General features: G+C 45.2%; 1 protein-coding gene across 3 annotated transcripts in view; it reads right to left on the reverse strand.

Moving 5' to 3' along the window:
• The window catches only part of GNG2 (G protein subunit gamma 2), a 104,160-nt gene that overhangs the window by 14,503 nt on the left and 70,371 nt on the right, over positions 1–19,286 (reverse strand). For all 3 annotated transcript variants that reach the window (XM_040969900.1, XM_040969899.1, XM_040969901.1), the window contains one exon: positions 3,241–3,357. In XM_040969900.1, the coding sequence (XP_040825834.1) occupies positions 3,241–3,327 (87 nt within the window). In that variant the 5' untranslated portion in view covers positions 3,328–3,357. The remainder of the gene's footprint in view (positions 1–3,240; positions 3,358–19,286) is intronic.

Raw genomic sequence — 19,286 nt, forward strand, 5'->3', positions numbered from 1 at the left:
AAACGCCTTGTCCTTTTTAGTAGGGGCTTATTGGTGTCTCTTCAAAGGACAACAGGGTGTGCTGCTGGCTTCCTTCTGATGGCATTTGGTAATTATGTTCCCTCAAAATCTTATTTGCATTGGTATTAGATCTTACTCGTATTTTTGGGCAGCCTATGCTGGGCTACAGACCTTTGAGGCAAGACACATGCCTTTATTCATCTGGAACCCAACAAACAAGCAGGTTAACAATCTCTCGACCAAATATTTCCCAGTATTTCTGAACGAACAGTAAAGATTCAACCTAAATCTTGAAGGGGTCATTGCAGCTGATGGCTAGTAAGGCAAACATGTGAAAGAGAAAGAAGCCTAAAGCCCTGGGGATGGGAGAATCCCCTGCAAGAAACTGGGAAAGACTCAGTACAGTGAGTGCCCAAGAGGAGGAGGCGGATTGTTCAAAGATGGGCAGAGGGGCCTTGCCCAGTCTGCTGAAGGGCATGAGTTCCATCTTCACGCAATGGGGCATCATGATTAGACTTAGACTTGGAGAGGATCATTGTGAGACTTTGGCAGCAATGTGATGGGTAGCTGACACTAGGGAAGAAGGCTGGAGATGGGATTGGGGAGATGGTGGAGGAGTCCCTTGCAGTCAGTAACTCAGGGGAGTGATGAGGGATGTCTGAGTGCTGGTGGGGAGACCTATTTCTGTCCTTCTCCTCCCCAACTGTCAGTCTGCATCACCCAGCAACCCATCACACCCTCCTTCATGAGCAGTGCCCGAGGATGCTAAGCAGGAATGGAAAATGCCAACTGTGACACAGCTTCCCAAATTTTTACCTTCATTGGGTTACCCCAAAAAGCTAACTGATAGCTTCCAGAAGTCCTAGGAGCAGAACTTTCCTGCCCTCAGAGCTAAGCCTGTATGATGCTATAAACATTGACCCCTCTCATGTTTGTTTGATTTTTTTTGTTGTTGTTGCTGTTTTAAAATTTATTTGTTGGGAACCGCTTGCACCGTGGCACAGTGGGTTGAAGCTCTTGTCAGTAATGTCATTATTCTACATGAGAGTTGGTTTGAGTTCTGGCTGTTTTGCTTCCAAGCCAGCTTTCCTGATATATACCTAGGAAAGCAGCAGAGGATGGCCCAAGTGCAAGATATGTGGCCTAGCACGGACCACTGTGGCCACTTGTGTGGTACACCAATGCATGAAAGATGTTTCTGTGTTTCTCCCTATCATTCTTCCTTTCAAATGAACTAATAAATAATTTTAAAAGATTCATTTATTTGAAAATAGTGAGAGAAATAGGAGGGGGAGGAGAAGGAAGAAAAGGCAGAGAGACCACCCATTACTTCACTTCCCCAATGGTCATAATAGCTGAGTAAAAATCACCAGTTCTTTTAGTTTCCCATGTGGGTGGCAGGGGCTCAAGTACTCATGTCTTATCTGCTGCCTTCCCAGGCACATCAGCAGGGGGCCGGATAAGAAGCAAAATAGCCAAGACTCAGACTTCTGCACAAAAGGCTGGTGCTGCCAAGTGTTGGCATAACCTGCTGTGTCATGACACCAGCCCCTCTCTGAAATTGAGACAAGAGAAGAGGAAAAGAAGACCACAGCCAAGCAACAAGGCAGTGGTAATAGAGAATTCATGCTAGCAAAAGAGCAGGAACAGAGAGCACCTTGGGACTCACTGACAGGAGTTACACTGCACAAGGAGGCTCGGGTATTTGGAAAACTCATCCATAGATGCACGCTCGGCCTCTGGAGGAGGAGTGCCCCCTCCCCTCACTAGCATGTTCTCCATGGTATTTAGAAGAAGTAAATCCCTCTGGCAGTTCTGAACCTTGGCTGTACCTAGGAATTAACAGAAAAACTTCCTTTAAAAACTGCTGAACTAAAAAAATACAGATCACATTCCAAAAGATTCTATTTTAATTGGTGTGGAAGTGATCTGGGAATTTGTGCCTGGACACATCTCTCTGGGAATTTGTATCACTGCACATGCGGGCTAAGAACCGCTCCTCTGGGCCAGGTCAGCACCCTTTTTTTGTAAATGCTGCGGGAGTGAACAGCTCGGCCTCTGTGGGCTGCAGGGTCTCTGTTACAGCTTCTGTGCCCTGCTGCTGTACCTTGGATGGAAGCAGCCACCAGCTACACAGGGTGCACACCTGTGCTACAACAGCAGGCTGGATTTGGCTGGAGAGAAAAAATGCCAGTTCAGTATGGGGAAAATAGGAAGAAATACTAGTTTTAAACAGGCATTTAATTGAATGTTCTAGTTTCATTTTAGTAAAATGAGATACACAAACTATTTTGCTTCTAGGGAAGTGAAATGTTGGTGATTGGCAAATATTCACCTTACTGCCATACAAGAGCTATGTGTTAATAACTGTACCATGTGGACAAACTTTCCATTCAGAATCTGCCAACAAATGGTGAGGATTTAATGTGTTGCTTCAATATGAATTAGTCCCAACTTTGGGTAAGCCTGTCAGTGGGAGGAAGAAAGAAGTAAATTATGAAACTTTTATGTTTGACTTCTTAAAGAGACCAAGTGTGACTTTTGTGTTTTGAAGAATAAAATCCTTTAATGTGTACAAAGAAAAAAATAGCATTCAACAGCATACAGAAGGGTTAGGCCTAAAGGACAGACACCTGCTCCTAGAGCATGAGCTAGGACAGAAAGCTAAAAGCCAAATGACAAGAGGGTCTCTCTGCAGGATCATGGACATGAAAGGCCTTTTGGGGCTGGCACAGTGGGTGGAAGATAGTCCAAGTTCTTGGGCCCTTGTCACCCAGTGGGAGACCCAGGAGAAGCTCTTGGCTCATGGCTTCTGCCTTTCCCAGCCCTGGTTGTTGTGGCCATTTGGGAAATGGATGGAAGATTTCTCCTTATGTCTCTCCTTGTCTCTGTGGCTCTACCTTTCAAATAGACAGATAAATACATCTTAGAGAGGGAAAAAAATATGTCTTTTGTCATCTCTAATTTCTTCAGCTAGAATTCAGCCATAATTTGTGTTCTCTTTTCATTTTAACTGCACATGCAGATTCAGTCTTACCCTATGATCCCATCTGAAGCTGTAGAAATTCAGAGAAGGCAAAGTCCCACTAGAAAAGTGGATGTTTGCTGAGTCACGGAGCTTCTCTCCTATCATGCCTGATTTCACCCCTCGCTGTAGGAGAACAGTCCACAGACAGATATGCTACAAGGCACCCTCCTAGTCCTTAAGCTGCACAACACAAGGCACCATTGTGTCCCCACCTTTATCCTGTCGATGTTGGCTTCCATCTTCAGCTGCTCTACCAGCTTCCTGGCTTGTGCTATGCTGGCAGTGTTGTTGCTGGCCATCAGGGTGCTGGGCGGGGCTTCTCAAACACACTAGCGAAGAAAAAAGAAAAAAAAAAAGTGTCAGGATTACGTGAACCAGTAAACATGCAGGTTTACCCCAATAGGAGGAGCTCGAGAGAGTGGCTATAGCCAGGTCTGGATCCCAACAACACCTACTGCTTCTCCAGGGAAATAAAAAGTATAATAAATAAAAAGTATAATAAAGTATGTTTATTAAATCAAACAAAATAGAAGCATGTTTACCAAAGCAGAAAAATTTGTCCTGTTAAAAACCCAAGAAATTGAAGTTATCTTAATTTATAAAAACAAGTTGAATGTGGTTAGGGCCACAATGTGCATTATTATTTTTGTTTACTAGGTGCTACTATTACTATCAGACAGCACATGCCCTCAGAGACTGAGAAGTGAGAGGCAAATAGAGGGATGAACGGCTTATTTTAGACTTTCCTAGGATTTAAGACAGCAAATTTGCAAATGTTCTCATGATGGACTCAATCCCCAGCCCTCTGGCCAACTGTGACCATTCCAGCCTTCTACACTGCAGAGACCCTATAACAGGAGGCTGGGTTTTTCAGTACTTTCCCTGACCCCTTCATGTGAAAATACTTGAGTCACAGCCTGCTGCTTTACTCACAATTTCTCAGAAACTTCTGTAATGTCAAAGGGAAGTGATCACAAGCATTACACTGAGTTAAATACAATGGACCTGCCACTTTAGACATATGGGGATGAAACCTGAATGTTTTGGTAGTGGAGTTCATGAGATGGTTGCCTCCCCATCTGTATATTCCACTCTCTTCAACTTACAGCCCATGTTCACTGCTCTTCTGACCCCTTTCTGACCCCAGCATTTCCCTTTATCCATAGTTTTCACTTTGCAGTATCCTTTTTAAACTTTACAATGCCTGTTTCCCCCACATTTTGTTTGGGGTTTGCCCCATGTCGAGACGCCATGTGCCACTGCAGGATCATTTCTGTGAATGTGCACCCTTGAAGTCACTGACACTTGGATGAGCTTTGGTTTAAGCAGAGTGCATGGTCCCAGAAGCACCTCGAGTGCTGCCTCAGTCAGCAGTCAGATCTTGTTGTGGAGGTACTACAGTGACAACCATGACTTCTGCTGGATTCGCAAGAGCCTTTCACCTGGGGATGAAGTAGGATCAGGCTACCCTTCTCAAAACGGAAAGAAAACAGAAATCTTGGGAAGGGAGAATAACTCATGATGCATCACATACATAGACGTATCAATACACTCAACAATTTTTGTTTTAATTACCAAAAGGCAGAAGTCTATAAATAATCTCTTTTGATACTTATTTTCCAATAACTAACTCTTCAAGACAAAAGGAGATATTTTATATAATTTTCTACAAATATGCAAGTGCCTCCAAAGACAGTGCTACTTTTGAATGAGTAATGCAAGATAAGCAACCCAATGGTGGCAGTGCAAATTGGAAGATAATTAACTGTTCCCTCAGCTCCTTTACAGAGGATTCAGAGACAACGAAGGAGGAAGGAAGACAGAAGGAACTTTTGAAGCCACAGCACCTCTGAACTCTATTTTCACACACTTGGATATCAAGGGAATGAGACACACATCAACACAAAACATAAAAGGAGCCTTCAATGGCCACGATTTTGCTGGCCTGGCCAGGGCCCTCATCATCTTAGCTTGGCAAGAGATGTAACAGACTGGAACAATCCAGCAGAACTTCACAAAGCTAAGGTGAAAATCCAAACTCTCACAGGACAGCAGCCTAACTCTTGCAAAGGTGGAAGCAGAAGTGGGCAAGTCCTGGGCAGGGTTCTGTGAGGACCATGATTCTATCAAAAAATTAATTCATTCACCACATTAATATGCAAATGATCACAGAATTACCAAGTCCTCAGTGGGTCTGAGGGAGTTTAGTCAGCTGCTTGTTTGCCCTTTAATGGAAACACCTCAATGTGTCCATTCATAGAGAAACACTTTGCCTTCCAACACATTTCTTCTCTCCTTCAGAAGTAATAACAGACATCAAGAGAACCTGTGCTTCACCTGGATGTATTTTGCTGAATCGTATCTTCTCCCCTGTAGCTACCTACCATAGTTATATGACTAGATATTGGCTGATGAGATACAAGTGGAAGTGTCTTTGAGGAATTGGCATCCTTTGTCTCATCTCCCGACTGGTACTGGCCTGTAGGGCATTTACATTCACCGTGGCACTCCAACCTGCACCTCTAGAACAGGGATGGGGAACACACAGCTGATGAAATCACTGGGTCTGGCCCTGGCAAGGAAATCACAGGTGGGACTCAAAACTGAACAACTACAGCAATCCAACTACCATTTTATACAACCTGTGGATTGTGTTATAAATACCCAGTGGCCTTGGGCAGAAAAATCTCCTGAGTGTAGAGTTCTACGTAGAAGATGCTTGCCTATCTTCTAAGTCTGAAGCCCATTTGGACAATGCCTCACACACCCGTATTTTCAGCTACTCTAAACAGTGATTCACTGTCTCTTTTCTTTTTCATGAACATGTTTTTTCCTCATGTAAAATACATGAAACTTACTACCCTAATAACTTTAGATATGCAACTGCATGGAATTAAGTACATATATGCTGCTGAGGAGCCAATACTGCCATCCATAACCTACACTTTATAACTTGCAAAACTGAAACTCTGAACCCATTAGCCAAAAACTTGCACTTCTCCCCACCTGCCCAACTCCCAGCACCAACTGCTGCACTGTCTGTCCCTGAGATTCTGATGTCTTGAATGCCCTGCTGTACGGAGAATTACACAGTGTCTGTTTCTTGTGAATGGTTTATTTTACTTAGCACGATCTTCAAGGTCTACTAGTGCTGCAGTGTTGCCAGAATCGCCTCTTTTTTAAAGTTGCATGATATTCTGTTTTATGTTCATACCACATTTTCTTTGTTGACAGATTTATTATGAAAGTTGGAGTTACAGAGTAAGAGAAACAGGGGTGGGAGAAGAGAGAGAGAGAGAGAGAGAGAATTGGTTTATTTTCCAGATGACTGTCGACAGCCCGATCTGGTCAGGCCGGAGCCAGGAGCTTCATCTGGGTCTCCCACAGGGGTGGCAGGTCCCAAACACCTGGACCATCCTCCACATCCTCTACCAGGCCACCAGCAGGGAGCCGGATTGGAGATAGAGCAGTTGGAACACAAACTAGCTCTCACATGATGTGTCAATGTTACAAGTGCTGGTTTTACTGGCTGCACCACAACACCAGCCTCTATATTACATTTTCTTTATCACTCATCTGTTGATAGCACTTTGGTTGGTTTCACATTTTATTTTTCAAAAGCTAATAACCATTTTTCAATTAATTATTTGAGAGCTAGAGAAAGAAGAGACAGGCAGAGACATCTTCTGACCACCAGTTAACTCCACAAATGTTGCAACAAAAACAGGAGTCTGTAATCCAACCAAGGCCTCTCACATAGGTAGCTTAGGGACCCATTTACATGAGCGAACATTACCATTGCCTCCCAGGGTATACATTAGCACAAAGCTGGAATTGGGAGTGGAACCCAGGCATTTCAAAATAAGATGAGAGTACTTTAATTGGCATCTCAATCACTAGTCCAATGCTCTCCCCTGCTTTCATGTTCTAGTGCTATAAAAGGTACTGCTACGAACATGGGTGTACAAATACTTCTTTAGGGACCTGCTGTCAATTCTTTTGGGAGTATACCTTTAAGTGGAAAGGCTGGATCACATGGCAAATCTATTAATTCTTTTTTTTAGAACCACTATCCTGTTTTCTACTTTTGGATGCTTCATTTTACATTCTTACCAACAACATACAAATGTTTCAATTTTCCCCACATTCTCACCAACACTTTTCCCTAATCATGACTCAAGTTGAGCATCTTTTCATGCATATTTTTGGCCAGCTGTGTACCAGGAGAAAAGTCTATTCAAGTTCACCTCACAATTTCCTTTTTCTCTTTTGTTGAGCTTTAGGAATTCCCCTATATATTCAGGATATTAATTTCCTGTTAGAGATACAGTGTACATTTTTTTCTCCTAACCCATGGGCTGCCTTTATGCTCTTTCCATATTGCCTGTTGATGAACAAGCTTTAGATCTCTATTGGGGCCCCGTTTATCTATTCTGCATTTATGTTTGTGTCTCTTGTGCTACATACAAGAAACCATGGCCAAATTCAGTGCAGTAAATCTTTTGCCCTGTTTCCTTTTCAGGAATTTTATGGTTTTTGCTCTTACATTTAGGTCTTTGACCCATTATGAGTTAACTTTCATTCATTGTATTAGATACAACTTGATTCCTTTGCCTGTGGATATTCAGATGAACCAATACCATTTGAGAAGACTGACTCCTCCCCTAGAAGATTCAGATGTTGAATCATAATCCCCAATATGATGTTATTTACAGGTGGGCCTTTTGAGAGGTATTTAAGTCAAGAAAGCAAGGTCTTCATGAATGGAATGAGCCCTTATAAGAAAGGACAGAAGAGATGCCAGAATATTGGCTCAACTGGCTACTCCTTCACCTCCAAATGCTGGCATCCCATGTGGGTACCAGTTTATGCCCCAGCTACTCTGACTCATTGCTATGGTCTAGCAAAGCAGTAGAGGAAGGCCCCATGCCTTGGGGTTCTGCACCCACAGGGGAGGCCCAGAGGAGGCTCCTGGCTTCAGATAGGTTCATCTCTGGCCATTGTGGCCTTTTGGGGAGTGAACCAGTGGATGCAAGATCTTTCTATCTCTCCTTCTCTCTATAAATCTGCCTTTCCAATAAAAATAAATCTTAAAAAAGGACAGAAGAGAGGTGACCCCCTCTTTTTCTAGGGTGTGTTACTGATGGCTGCCCAGGGCAATGGAGGCTAGGGGCGGGTCTGCCCCGCCCCACAGGAGGAGGGGCCACAGGAGCCGGTTATGTCACCTACCTGGCGGGATTCCAGTTGACCAATGGCACACCTGAATGGACATTCCTTGCATAGTTGGGACACGGACAACCCCTTTGCCCTCCCACGTGTGTAGATGGGTATAAAACTCCCAGACACGTGTCTGAGAGGCCCTTTTCGCTTCCCTCTTCCCCTCTGCGCGAATGGGGCCCAGGAGCGGATTTTCCAATAAAGCTTCCATCTCAACTCTGAACAACTTGCCGATATTATTTCACCAAGCAGGCGGTCGGTCGGTGGACATTATCTAACAGTTACGAACCAGGGAACAGGCCTGCCTAGGACCTGGCCACAATTGTACTGTAATCTAGTACTTTACTACTATTAATTACTACTGTAATCTACTTTCAATTGTGTGAGACAAATGATCTTGACAAATTTCATGAAAATCACTAGATCATGTAGATAAGTTTGTTTCTGGGCTGTCTATTCAGCTTACTAGTCTGGATAAGAACTTGTCTTCACGACACTGCTATGCTCTCTTGATGACCACAGTACTGCAGTCAAGTTTTGCAACCAGGACATGTGGATCCTTTGACTTGTTTTTCTCTTCAATAGGTTTTGTTTATTTAGAGTCATCTGAGGTTCCATATAAAGTTTAGGGTGGGTTTTTCTTTTTTCCTGTCAAAAACATTATTAGAATTTTGGTAGAAATTGTGTTTAATCAATGCATTGCTTTGGGTAATATAAAACTTTTAACATAAAAATCTCTGTAAAATCATGTATGTGAGAGGTCTTTCCACTTGTGCATGCATTTTATTTTTTAAATGTTTCTTAAAAATTGATTTGTATATGTGAAAGTCAGTTACAAATAACTACAACAGCATGTACTGGCAAAGACAGAAGCCAGGAACATCAGGATCTCTCACCTGGGTGCAGGCGCCCAAGCAAATGGGCCATCTTTGCTGCTTTTCTTGGCACATTAGCAAGAAGCTGGAAGTGGAGCAACTGGGACTAGAATCAGTGCTCATATGGGATGCTGGCACTGCAGGTGACTGTCTAGCACACTGCACTACCCTCTGATTTCATTTCTCATGGAAGTCTTTTACATCCTTGTTTATTGCTAAGTATTGCTTCTGATGGTACTGTAAATAAAATGGTTTTTCTGAGTTCCTTTTCAGATTATTACAGATACAGTACAGAAACACAACATGATTCTTAACGGAGAAGAGGGAACTTTTGCCCTCAACTCCCTCATGAATGAAGGCAACTGTTTACAAGGAGAAGTGCTGTTGGGCGAGTGCTGCACCTCGTCACTATGAAAAGGTCAAGAACCAAGGGTGGCCAGAGTCCCATTAGACCCTTGGAAATCTCAACAAGAAGTGCAGACATGCATTGGATGTCCTTTATTGGTGTTCCTGTTTCCATTTTATACACAACCCAAATCGGGCAGAAATTGTTTTTGCAAGAGGACAGGAAATGGTTTAATTTTACTAACCACTGAAATAACTTTAAAAGCAAAAGTAAAATTCTGCTGAAGAGATAATGTAAACAAAACTTCAAAGGACACATGCCTCTTTAAACACATACATGCACACACACACACAGTTAACAAGTGAGAATGGTTCACTTCTAAGCACTACTCCGGCCTTGTCCTATTACCCAGTCTTAAGGACTGCACTGCAACTTACAGTGTACTGAGAAGTTAACTTGGCAAAAGCCCAAGCTGGCCCTGCAGCCACCAGAGGACCACTCCAGCAACAGGCCCAGCAGTAGACTCCACCTCTTCTAAGAGTTGGTGAGACTGAGTGTAGGCCCCAGTCTCCCAAGGATTAACTCCACAGAACAGCTTGCTTCTCTAAGGTGTAACAGGAAGGGCAATCATGGCCTGATACATTTCGCCTGTGGCTTGACTGCAATCTCCCTCCTTCCTGCTTCCCCTTGTTGCATGTCCTTGGGGGAGCTTAGGTGTGGCTTAACCATTGGGAGGATCCTGGGAGGGGCCAAGCAGACTATAAAAGATGCAGCTTGACTTCAAATAAATCGGCATTCTCCTCACAGGAATGACCCACTGTGTCTGTGTGTTGTCTGTCTTGTCTGTCTCATAACCCTAGTCCCTCAGCTCGACTCGGAGCTCGGGGTACGTGGCGACGCGGGCGTTGCCAACAACTGAGGAACACAGAGTGAGGGTAGCTTCCTCTTATGACACTCAACATTGTTGATACCTATTCTGGAATTCCAGAACACTTTCAGATCTCAACTGGGGTGAAGATCAAAGGTTGGACAATGTTAGGGTGACACTCTCTGGTCCAGTAATACTGAGCAAAGAGTAGTACTTATCAGACACCGGATTATTTAGCCATCAAGTTCTAGTATGGGAAGTTGTGTGGTTACAGACTCTGAATGTGAATTAGAGAATCACAATGCTGAGCACTTACAGTTTCAGAATTCTACCACCAAAACTCCTCCTTAAAATTCTAGTAATAACACTCTGAAATCCCAAGTGGGAGTGAACCCTTTCTCCACACTCCTCATTTGACTCACTGGGCCAACTAGGGAGGTAGCATTTGTGGGAGTGGAATGGATTGTGACAATCACTGGGGGTGTGACAGGCATTCCGTGAGGAGGAACAGAGCCACTTACACCCACAACAATGGATGTACTGTCTAAAGGGTCCATTGTGCTGTCCGTGAAGAGTGCAAAAGATATGGGGGAAGCAGCCAGAAAGCCGTGAGTGAAGAATGTGCTCAGAGCATTTTGCGTCCAATCGTTCACCCAGTTGGCTTCTAGCGTCTTGCATCTCATCATCCCCACTGCCTGTCCAGGGATAAATTCATGCTATGTGCTCGTGATTCTCATGAATATGATTATGCTTTATGGATAGCGAGTCCTTGCTCATTTGAAATAGAGCCAAGCATCTGTCATGCAATGCTCATGGAGAAGGGGAAGCCATGGGGGTTGTATCTGCTGGGGAGCAAGAAAAATATAAATGACAAAAGATCCTGAGGACAATTAGAGAGACTGTGAACAAGAGCTGGGGACAGCTTTGCAAGCAAGTCCTCCTCGTCCCACCAGCATTCCAAGCCCAGACATAACACACACTGCATCTGATTCTGTTCAAGCACCCAGGGGAAGGGTCGCCCACACCCAGGGAACCCAGCTAAGAGGCCTATTATGGGGTAACAACCATTAAGATGAGATTTGTTTTTCTAAAAATACAGCGGTCTATTCTTTCAGGAGGAATTTTTCTGTTAAGAAACCATACATTTTCTTGTCATTCAAGCTCTTTAAGAAGCACACAACCCCTTATTTCTCTGGCACAAAGATAAATAAAAATTTTGATAATGGGGATCTATGCCTTCAAGAGAGATGGTAGGTTAATAGTGGAGGATTCCACTTCGCACTCCTTTAAGGTGGTCTTTAAAGGAGGCAGCCAGACATACTTCCTTTGGGACCTTTAATTTTCAATATGATGATATGTTTCTCAGGACTGTGTTTTGATATTTCCAGTAGCAAAAAGTGTTTTGCATTTTTATACATAAAGGTTATGTTGGCAGGGTTCATGCCCAGATGAGGAATTACTGCGAAGGGACTTCCATGATAAGGTCACTGTACATGTATGTAAGAGAGGGGTGGAGACCAAAGGATTTGGAGAGGGGAACAGGAGGGCCTTTAGTGGTCAGGCTGAAGTATGAGCACATGTGGGAGACAGGAGCTGGAGAAGTTAGCATCAACTATCACCAAGTAACACTCACTGGCACATACTAAAGTTAAGGCTGGGGTCTATCAGTCAGAGTCAGAACAGGGGACAGGTGGTATCAGCATGGGTCATGACAATAGTTAGCATGTGAGAGAACTGGGTCTGTTGGTAGATTCTGTGGGGGATATGTGGGTTCACCCCTGTGGAACCAGGGTGGGTGTAGAAGAAGTTGGGCTAGGTCTTGACTCCGCTGAACCACAAGAAAGCTGTGTATGGGTGTGGACTAGGTGTGGCTGGGCTACAAAATCTAACAGTAAGAACCATAATGGGTGTGGGCCAGTCGAGCAAGGCCACTGTTCCTGCCTGGACAGGAGGTGAACAAAGTCAACCTGGGCCAAGGACCCACTGGTTTGTATGAGAACTATCAATGGGAGGAAATCCGATAGAGGAGCTTGGGAAGCTCCTTCATCGGGATGCAGTCCTTGCAGGTGAATGCAAGGATCAAGGCAAGGAGCAGCCCAGACCATGCCAGGTTACAGAACTTTCTAGCATACGTGTGGCTCAGGTCTGGGAACAGGGATCAGGCTGGGCCCATTCATAACACTCACTGGCAGATCTGAGAACCAGGTCAGGGTGCAGGAGGAGCCAGATCAGGCCATAACACTAGCCAGTTCACATTAGGGCCAGGACAGGGATCTGGCTGGGCTGGGATAGGCTACAGTACCCACCAGCAAGAGCTGGAACTGGGGCAGACTTGACTGAGCCGCCAGGCTGCACAATATGACACTGGATGCTGAGGAGAGGTGAGCCATGCCAGCCTGGGGTCAGTAGGTGCTGGTTTGTGAGCCCTGGAGACAGGGGATCTGGCAGGACTCAGGTTGCCTGGCCAGGGACCCTATGCCCACCTGTGAGGTGGGTAACCTGGTTTGTGAGCCCTAGGGGTGGGGGACCTGGTGGGGTTTGGGTCTCATGGCTTGGGTCTTTGGGCCCACCTGTTAGGGGGGCACTTGCCTATGAAGTGGATAGCGGATTCGTGAGCCACAGGGGTGGGGATCTGATGGGATTCAGGTTGCCTGGCCCAGGTCCTTGAACTCGCCCATAAGAATATGTCATCCTTAGTGAAAAAAGGCAGAGCAGTGGACACAGACCCTGATGCATACAGAGAATATGGCAGCCCATTTGGCACCATAGCAGAAGGACAACAGAGCAAATTGGACAACTACCTCAGCCAAATCATGGCAGCAAAAATCTGGGTGAATGGAGACTTGAGGTTGACTATGTCAGCCAATGAATATTGGGAGGGCTGCATCATCCCTGGATTGGTGAAATCGACAGCATTTCAGAACTATCCAAACCACTTGGGCAGAACCCCTGGAACACGAACACACTGGGACCCTGGGTTGATACTGGGTGGCAGTTCCCCATCCCTGGGTACTGGGACATTTGGGAAGCCAAGTATGGCTTTCCCCTTCATTTCTCCCCTTCCCCCAGAAACAAAGAGAAATGGCAAAATTGGAAACAATGATTTCATCCACTTTTCCCTAACCCTCAATCCTTTCCATACTGATCAACCATGCAATCATCATGAAAAAAAAAATATATATATAAGGTTATGTTGGCAACAACAATAATTTCTAGGTCTCAAATACAAATTCAAATGTAAATTACAGTCTTTCAGCCCTTATTAGTTAGCTACAAATTGATGATTAGCTGCTAGCTGCTTTTGAATTAAAGCACTAACTTCAAAATATTCCAGCTTAGAATACTGGAAGTTTCTGCAATTAGTCATCAGGATAAATATCTTTGTTAACTGTTCATACCACAATCCAAATTTAGCTTGGGGAATTTTTGTTATTCATTTCTTTTAACTTCAACCACTCTAATTTATTCTGGGCAAATAAGTACACCATCATCAAACTGATATGACATATGCTAATATACATGTTAGGTTATATATACATATACCAAATATGCATATCAAACTGATTATATTTTATTTTTATATATAAATACATATATACTTGCTAGTTTACAGTAAGATTACATGAGGGGCATTAAAAAGTCTAAGGCAAAGCATGTATTATGGGAAAATTGTACATCTGCAGAGTGAACCAGTAGCTACAAGGTTTTCCTTTTCTCTTACTCTCTACATAACTGCTATTCAAATAAATAACAATTTTTTTTATAAAAGAAAACTGGGCATGGATTTCAAAATTGTTTGCTCCTAAATAACCTTCTAATTCATTCTGCATGATTTTGTAGAGGGGCCCGCTGTACATGAGGCTCTCCTGCCCACACTTGTAAAGAGCCTTCCCCATGAGAATATTGGCTAACACAGACAGTGGCTGCAGTGCGAATTCAAGCATCACCATCACTCATCAGTCTGCCCGGGTTCAGGGCCGCCTTTGGACAGGCTTTTGTTCCTTTTACCAGTTGTCACCTAGATCTGAAAGCACCCAAACAGCACATTTCAGCCTGCACTGAGCAGCAGGCACTGATTTCTCTCGGTTCTCCAGTGTCTCAGGACACTTTCAGTCCAGCAGGGATGGATGATGATGCGCACTGAATACCGCCAAGATCCTGAATATCTGGATTGCAATCTCTCTTGCACATGCCCTTCTTCTTTCGCAACCACATCTTGCAGCAGGAGTCTGTCTCTGATCTCCGAGCTGGCCTGCGCTGGTCTGGGAAGAGCAATGGTGGAGCTGGGAGCAAAGGAGCTGAGAGTGGAGCCATGGGGCCACAGGGGTGTACAGGAAAGACTGGGAGCCACAGGGGATGGAGTGCACTTGGACTCCATGAACACTGGTTTGTATTTAGGGTGGAGCACAGCAGGGGAGGGGAGTGGAGGGTTGGGAATGAGTTGGAGGAAGCGGGAGGGGCAGGCAGAGGAAGGTCAGGGAAGTCAGTATCCCTAGGAAGACCCCTGGCGTTTTGCGGAGGGCCAAAAGGCAGAGAAAGGGCAAGGCCAGGGCAGGATTTGTATCCAATTAGGAGCCTTCCAAGCCTAGTCTGCTCCCCAGTGCCTAGCGCTTCCAGTTTTCAGGAACCACTCTTTACAGGCCCACAGCTCTGGGCCAGGAACTACTAGGACCATGAAGATTTGTTTCCCGACTAAGTGTCTGTTGCAGGTGCCTGGAAGGTGGCCATGTGCTTGATGGCGTCATTGTCCTCAGTACCAACATGAGGGCAGTGAGTGTCACATACCTCACAGCAAGAAAAGGAAACTTGGATAGGGGTGAGGAATGGGGGCACATTAGCAAGAAAGAGGCCCCAGAAAGCAGGCTCCCCGGGATGGTTTCCTTTCAGCCCCTCTCAAGTCACATAATCCGAGGCACCAGATTGATGCTAATCTGCGGTATGTAGCTACAGCATGTGTTTGGTCATTTTCACAAACATAATGTTTTTTTTTTTTTTTTTTAAAGTCTGTGGGCTTGTGTAGCTGAGAGGAGAGCTACTGGAAGTGAGGAGCCAAGGGGAAGCTCAAACCACAGTCGGGCTGCTGGGCCAAGCGGGAAGACAAGGAAAAAGGGAGCAACATTTGGATGCAGATCCATGCCACTATTCGCATGCAAGTTCACTGGCAGAGTTGCCACTTGTCCAGTGGGAGAAAGGTGAAATGGCACTGCTGCCGCCCGGGGGCAGGGAGTAAGACAGGAGACTGCCTGGCTTCCGGGCAGGGCTGCAGAGTGCCAGAGACTTTCATCTCCAATGCCAGCCCTGCTTTCCAGTAAACTGCCGCTCTGGAAAGCAGCAACTTCTGCAAGATGCAATCTTTCTCCTGGAAATTCGGGGTCAGTGGTCGGCTGCTTTGAATGACCTTGACTGAAAACACAGCCCTTGTAAAACATAACTTCAAAGTCGTGTAGTTCATAAAAAGAAGCAGAAAAGAACCAGTTGTGTGGCAATGGTAAAATGACACATCTGCTTTTAGTTTTCATCTGAGCCTTGAACAAGCAGAGGGCCTGGCTGTAGCTGGCATTTTGAGATTCTAGGCAGAGGCTTTATTCACCACAAGGAAAAGAGATGAACATTTTGTATGCACATGTCAGTATTTTTGTTTACCCCTAAGAAGGCCCAGGCCATGGACTAGCAGGGTTCTGAGCAGGAGAGCTACTGAGCATGCTTCCAGAGGAGTGGCTCAGCCACCCACCCTGATACTCAATCCCCACAGGAGCACACCAGTGGGAGCTGGCAAGCAGTGGCTTTCTGTCTCCTTGTAGGGAATTATCTACTGGCTAATCAATTTCTTTATAGAAAAAAGCCTCTGCTTCCATTCTAAATCCTCCATGGATCTCAAACCTCACAGAACACATAGAGTTCAAGAGACATGCCCCTGCTCTTAACAAAACAGAGACCCAAGAACCCTTGAGTGAATAAAGAGCTGCAGACCTTGCCACCCAAGTTTCCCCAACAAGAATTGGGCCTTTGGCACTCGGGTTTGTCATCATTGTGTTGTCTAAGGGAGACCCCAGTGGTCCAAGAGTGAGAAAATGTGCCCCAGGAAAGAGGAAGCTAGATTCTAGTCCACACCGACATCTCCAGCTGCTTTCCTGTGTGACAGCCATTCATCTGCCTGGGCTTTAGATTCCCAGCTGGGAAATGGGAATGATAACTCCAGGTGTGTACATGAGCCTACTGCTGCGGACTCCAGGCTGTTTCCAAACGCTCACAGAGAAGAAGTTTAAAGATAGATACATTTATTTTGTCAATCCCAAAGTTTCAAATCCATATGCATGGTGGGGGGCCTGCAAAACATTTGTGGAAATTGTACACAGTGAAACTTTCCGAAGTCCCCAAGTGGTGTCTGGGAAATTTCCTGGAGCCACAGGATATACTCCCAAGCCCAGTGCATGAGGCTTGTGTAACTATCCACTCCCTCCGGCTCCTGCTCAGGCCCCACAGAGCACGCATGCACATGGGAAGCCTTCTCTGCTGCAGCCCCACGCCTCCAGTTCTCACCTGCCACCTAACCAGCTCGTGCTTGGTTCTCTCCAGACACCATCATCCTGCCGTGCTCCAGCCAGGCCTTCACTCATGCCTGTATCTGTCCAGCTTAAGCTTCTTCAGCCTCTGGAATCCAAGCTGTATCCAATGCTGAATGCATGCTGACTGGTGGTGTTATTTCCTGCTATCATTTTGTCCATCCTTCCATCCTTTAGTAAACATGTATTAACCTGTTGCCTTGTTTCCAACACAGCTGTAGGATGGATCTCCCTCTGTACCAGCTGCTTCCCTGGCCTGCAGAAGGGTGTTGCTCCTGGCTGCTGCCTCCCTCCCCCCGCCAAGCCTGAGGTTCAAGGGCCCGATCCCTTGCTGCCCGAATATGCCAGTCTTTAACATCACCCTCTTTTATTTTCTTTAGCCTCTTTAACAATCACTTGAAGTGATCCTGGTTAGCACTCATTAGCCTCTTTGCTCCACAACATGTAAACTAAGAGCTGTGATTTCTGTAGCACTGCTACAGGTGCTCAACGAACACCCATGAGACGAAGGCCAGCCCTCTAGTGCTCCCTCGACACCTGCAGCAGTCAACAGAAGCTCACTAAACCGGTGTGCCTCAGCAGGCTGCACACCTACCCTCAGCAGCAACATGCTTTCCACCGGACCCCAACAGACATTCCTGCATCCGAATTACTTATAGTGGCCTCTTTGTGCTAGCAAAAGATGCCTCCTCTGGGGATGTCTGCATTCCAATCAAAGCATCCGGTGAGCACAAGGCGACTCTGTCTCTGACCCACCTTCCGCCTAACACTCCTGGCAGGCAGAGGATGATGGCCTAAGAACTTGCGTTCCTGCCACCCACACATGGGGGACCTCGATGCGGGCCCTGGCTCCTGGCTGTTGCCTGGCTTAGCCCCAGCTCCTGAGGGCATGTGGGAAAGGACCAGGAATGGAAGATCTCTTTCTTCCTGTCTCTCCCATTCTGTGTTTCTCTGCTTTTCATGTAAATAAATGAATCATATTAAAGAAAATAAAAAGAAAGGGTTAGATTTTTCAGTAACCAGGTGCTGTTTGGGGCAACATGTAAACTCACATGACTTTGCCAGTTGCAGTTAGGTAAATATCCTGAAAATGTAAACACAGGTGTGTGACACAAAGTGCTTCTGCCATGCAGGCAGCTCAGAGAGAAGCTCGGGGGCACCACAGCTTTAAAAATGCAAAATCAAAGGCCTCCCTCCAGTGTCAGGGAGAGAGTGCATTTTGCCAAAATTTACTTTTCAAAATATTTTTTTCTTACGAAAGAAATACACAGCCATATTTAGAAAAATCTGCTGTAATCCCACCACCTCGAGCCAGCCAAGTTCACCTTCACAGTGATTCCTCAAGTGCCTTCCCCATGTGGAGGGCTTATTGCTGTGGGAATATACAGGGATCACCTGCTGGTCTTACGTAAACATTGGCCTTCTGATATTTTTTTTTTTTGTTATCTGAACTCCACTTCCTTAAGAGAATACAGTTCTTTTAATTCCTCCCCATCACTCAGGTAGCAAATCTACTAAGGTCACTATCCATTTCTGACATAAGGAATCATTTTTTTAAAAGATTTATGTTTAGTTTTAAAATTTTTATTGTCAAGTCAAATATACAGAGAGGAGAGACAGAGATCTGTCCAACGATTCACTCCCCAAATGGCTGCAATGACCGGAGCTATGCCAATCCGAAGCCTGGAGCTTCTTCCGGGCAGGGTCTCAAGGCTTTGGGCTGTCCTCGATTGCTTTCCCAGGTCACAAGCAGGGAACTGGATGGGAAGTGGGGCCACTGGGACATGAACCAACACTCATATAGGATCCTGGTGTGGGAAAAGTGAGGATTTTAACCACTAGGCTACTGCACTGGGTCCTAAAGGGTCATTTTTAAAGTTTTCTCATCTGTGTTGATTTTACAATGATTTCTCTAGATACATTAATAGGTTGCTATACCAAGGTCCCTTTGATTATCAGGAATAAGTAGAGGAAAATATAAGAAATTAAAGATGAAGAGATAAGCAATTTTTAACATCATCACTAAGTAATGGTGGGGACAACTATTGCCTACAATGGTTCAGAAAAATCCCCGGTGGGCCTGTGCTGTATGTACTGGGCAAAACTGCCATCTGTAGTGGCATCATCCCATCTGGGCACCAGTTCAAGAACCAGCTGTTTTACTTATGATCCAGCTCCCTGATAATGTGCCTGGGAAAGCAGTAGAGGATGTCCCAACTGCCTGGGGCCCAGTACACATGTGGGGGACCAGGAAGAAACTCCTGGCTCTTAGCTTCAGACCAGCCTAGCTCTAGCCATGTGGTCATCTGGGTAGTGAAACAGCAGATAGAAAATCTCTCTTTCTCTCTGTCTCTCCTTCTCTGTCTGTAACTCTACCTTCCAAATAAGT

The sequence above is a fragment of the Ochotona curzoniae genome, unplaced genomic scaffold (genome assembly GCF_017591425.1).
Source record: "Ochotona curzoniae isolate NIBS_2020 unplaced genomic scaffold, NIBS_Ocur_1.0 scaffold_4701, whole genome shotgun sequence".
In the NCBI taxonomy this organism is placed as follows: Eukaryota; Metazoa; Chordata; class Mammalia; order Lagomorpha; family Ochotonidae; genus Ochotona; species Ochotona curzoniae.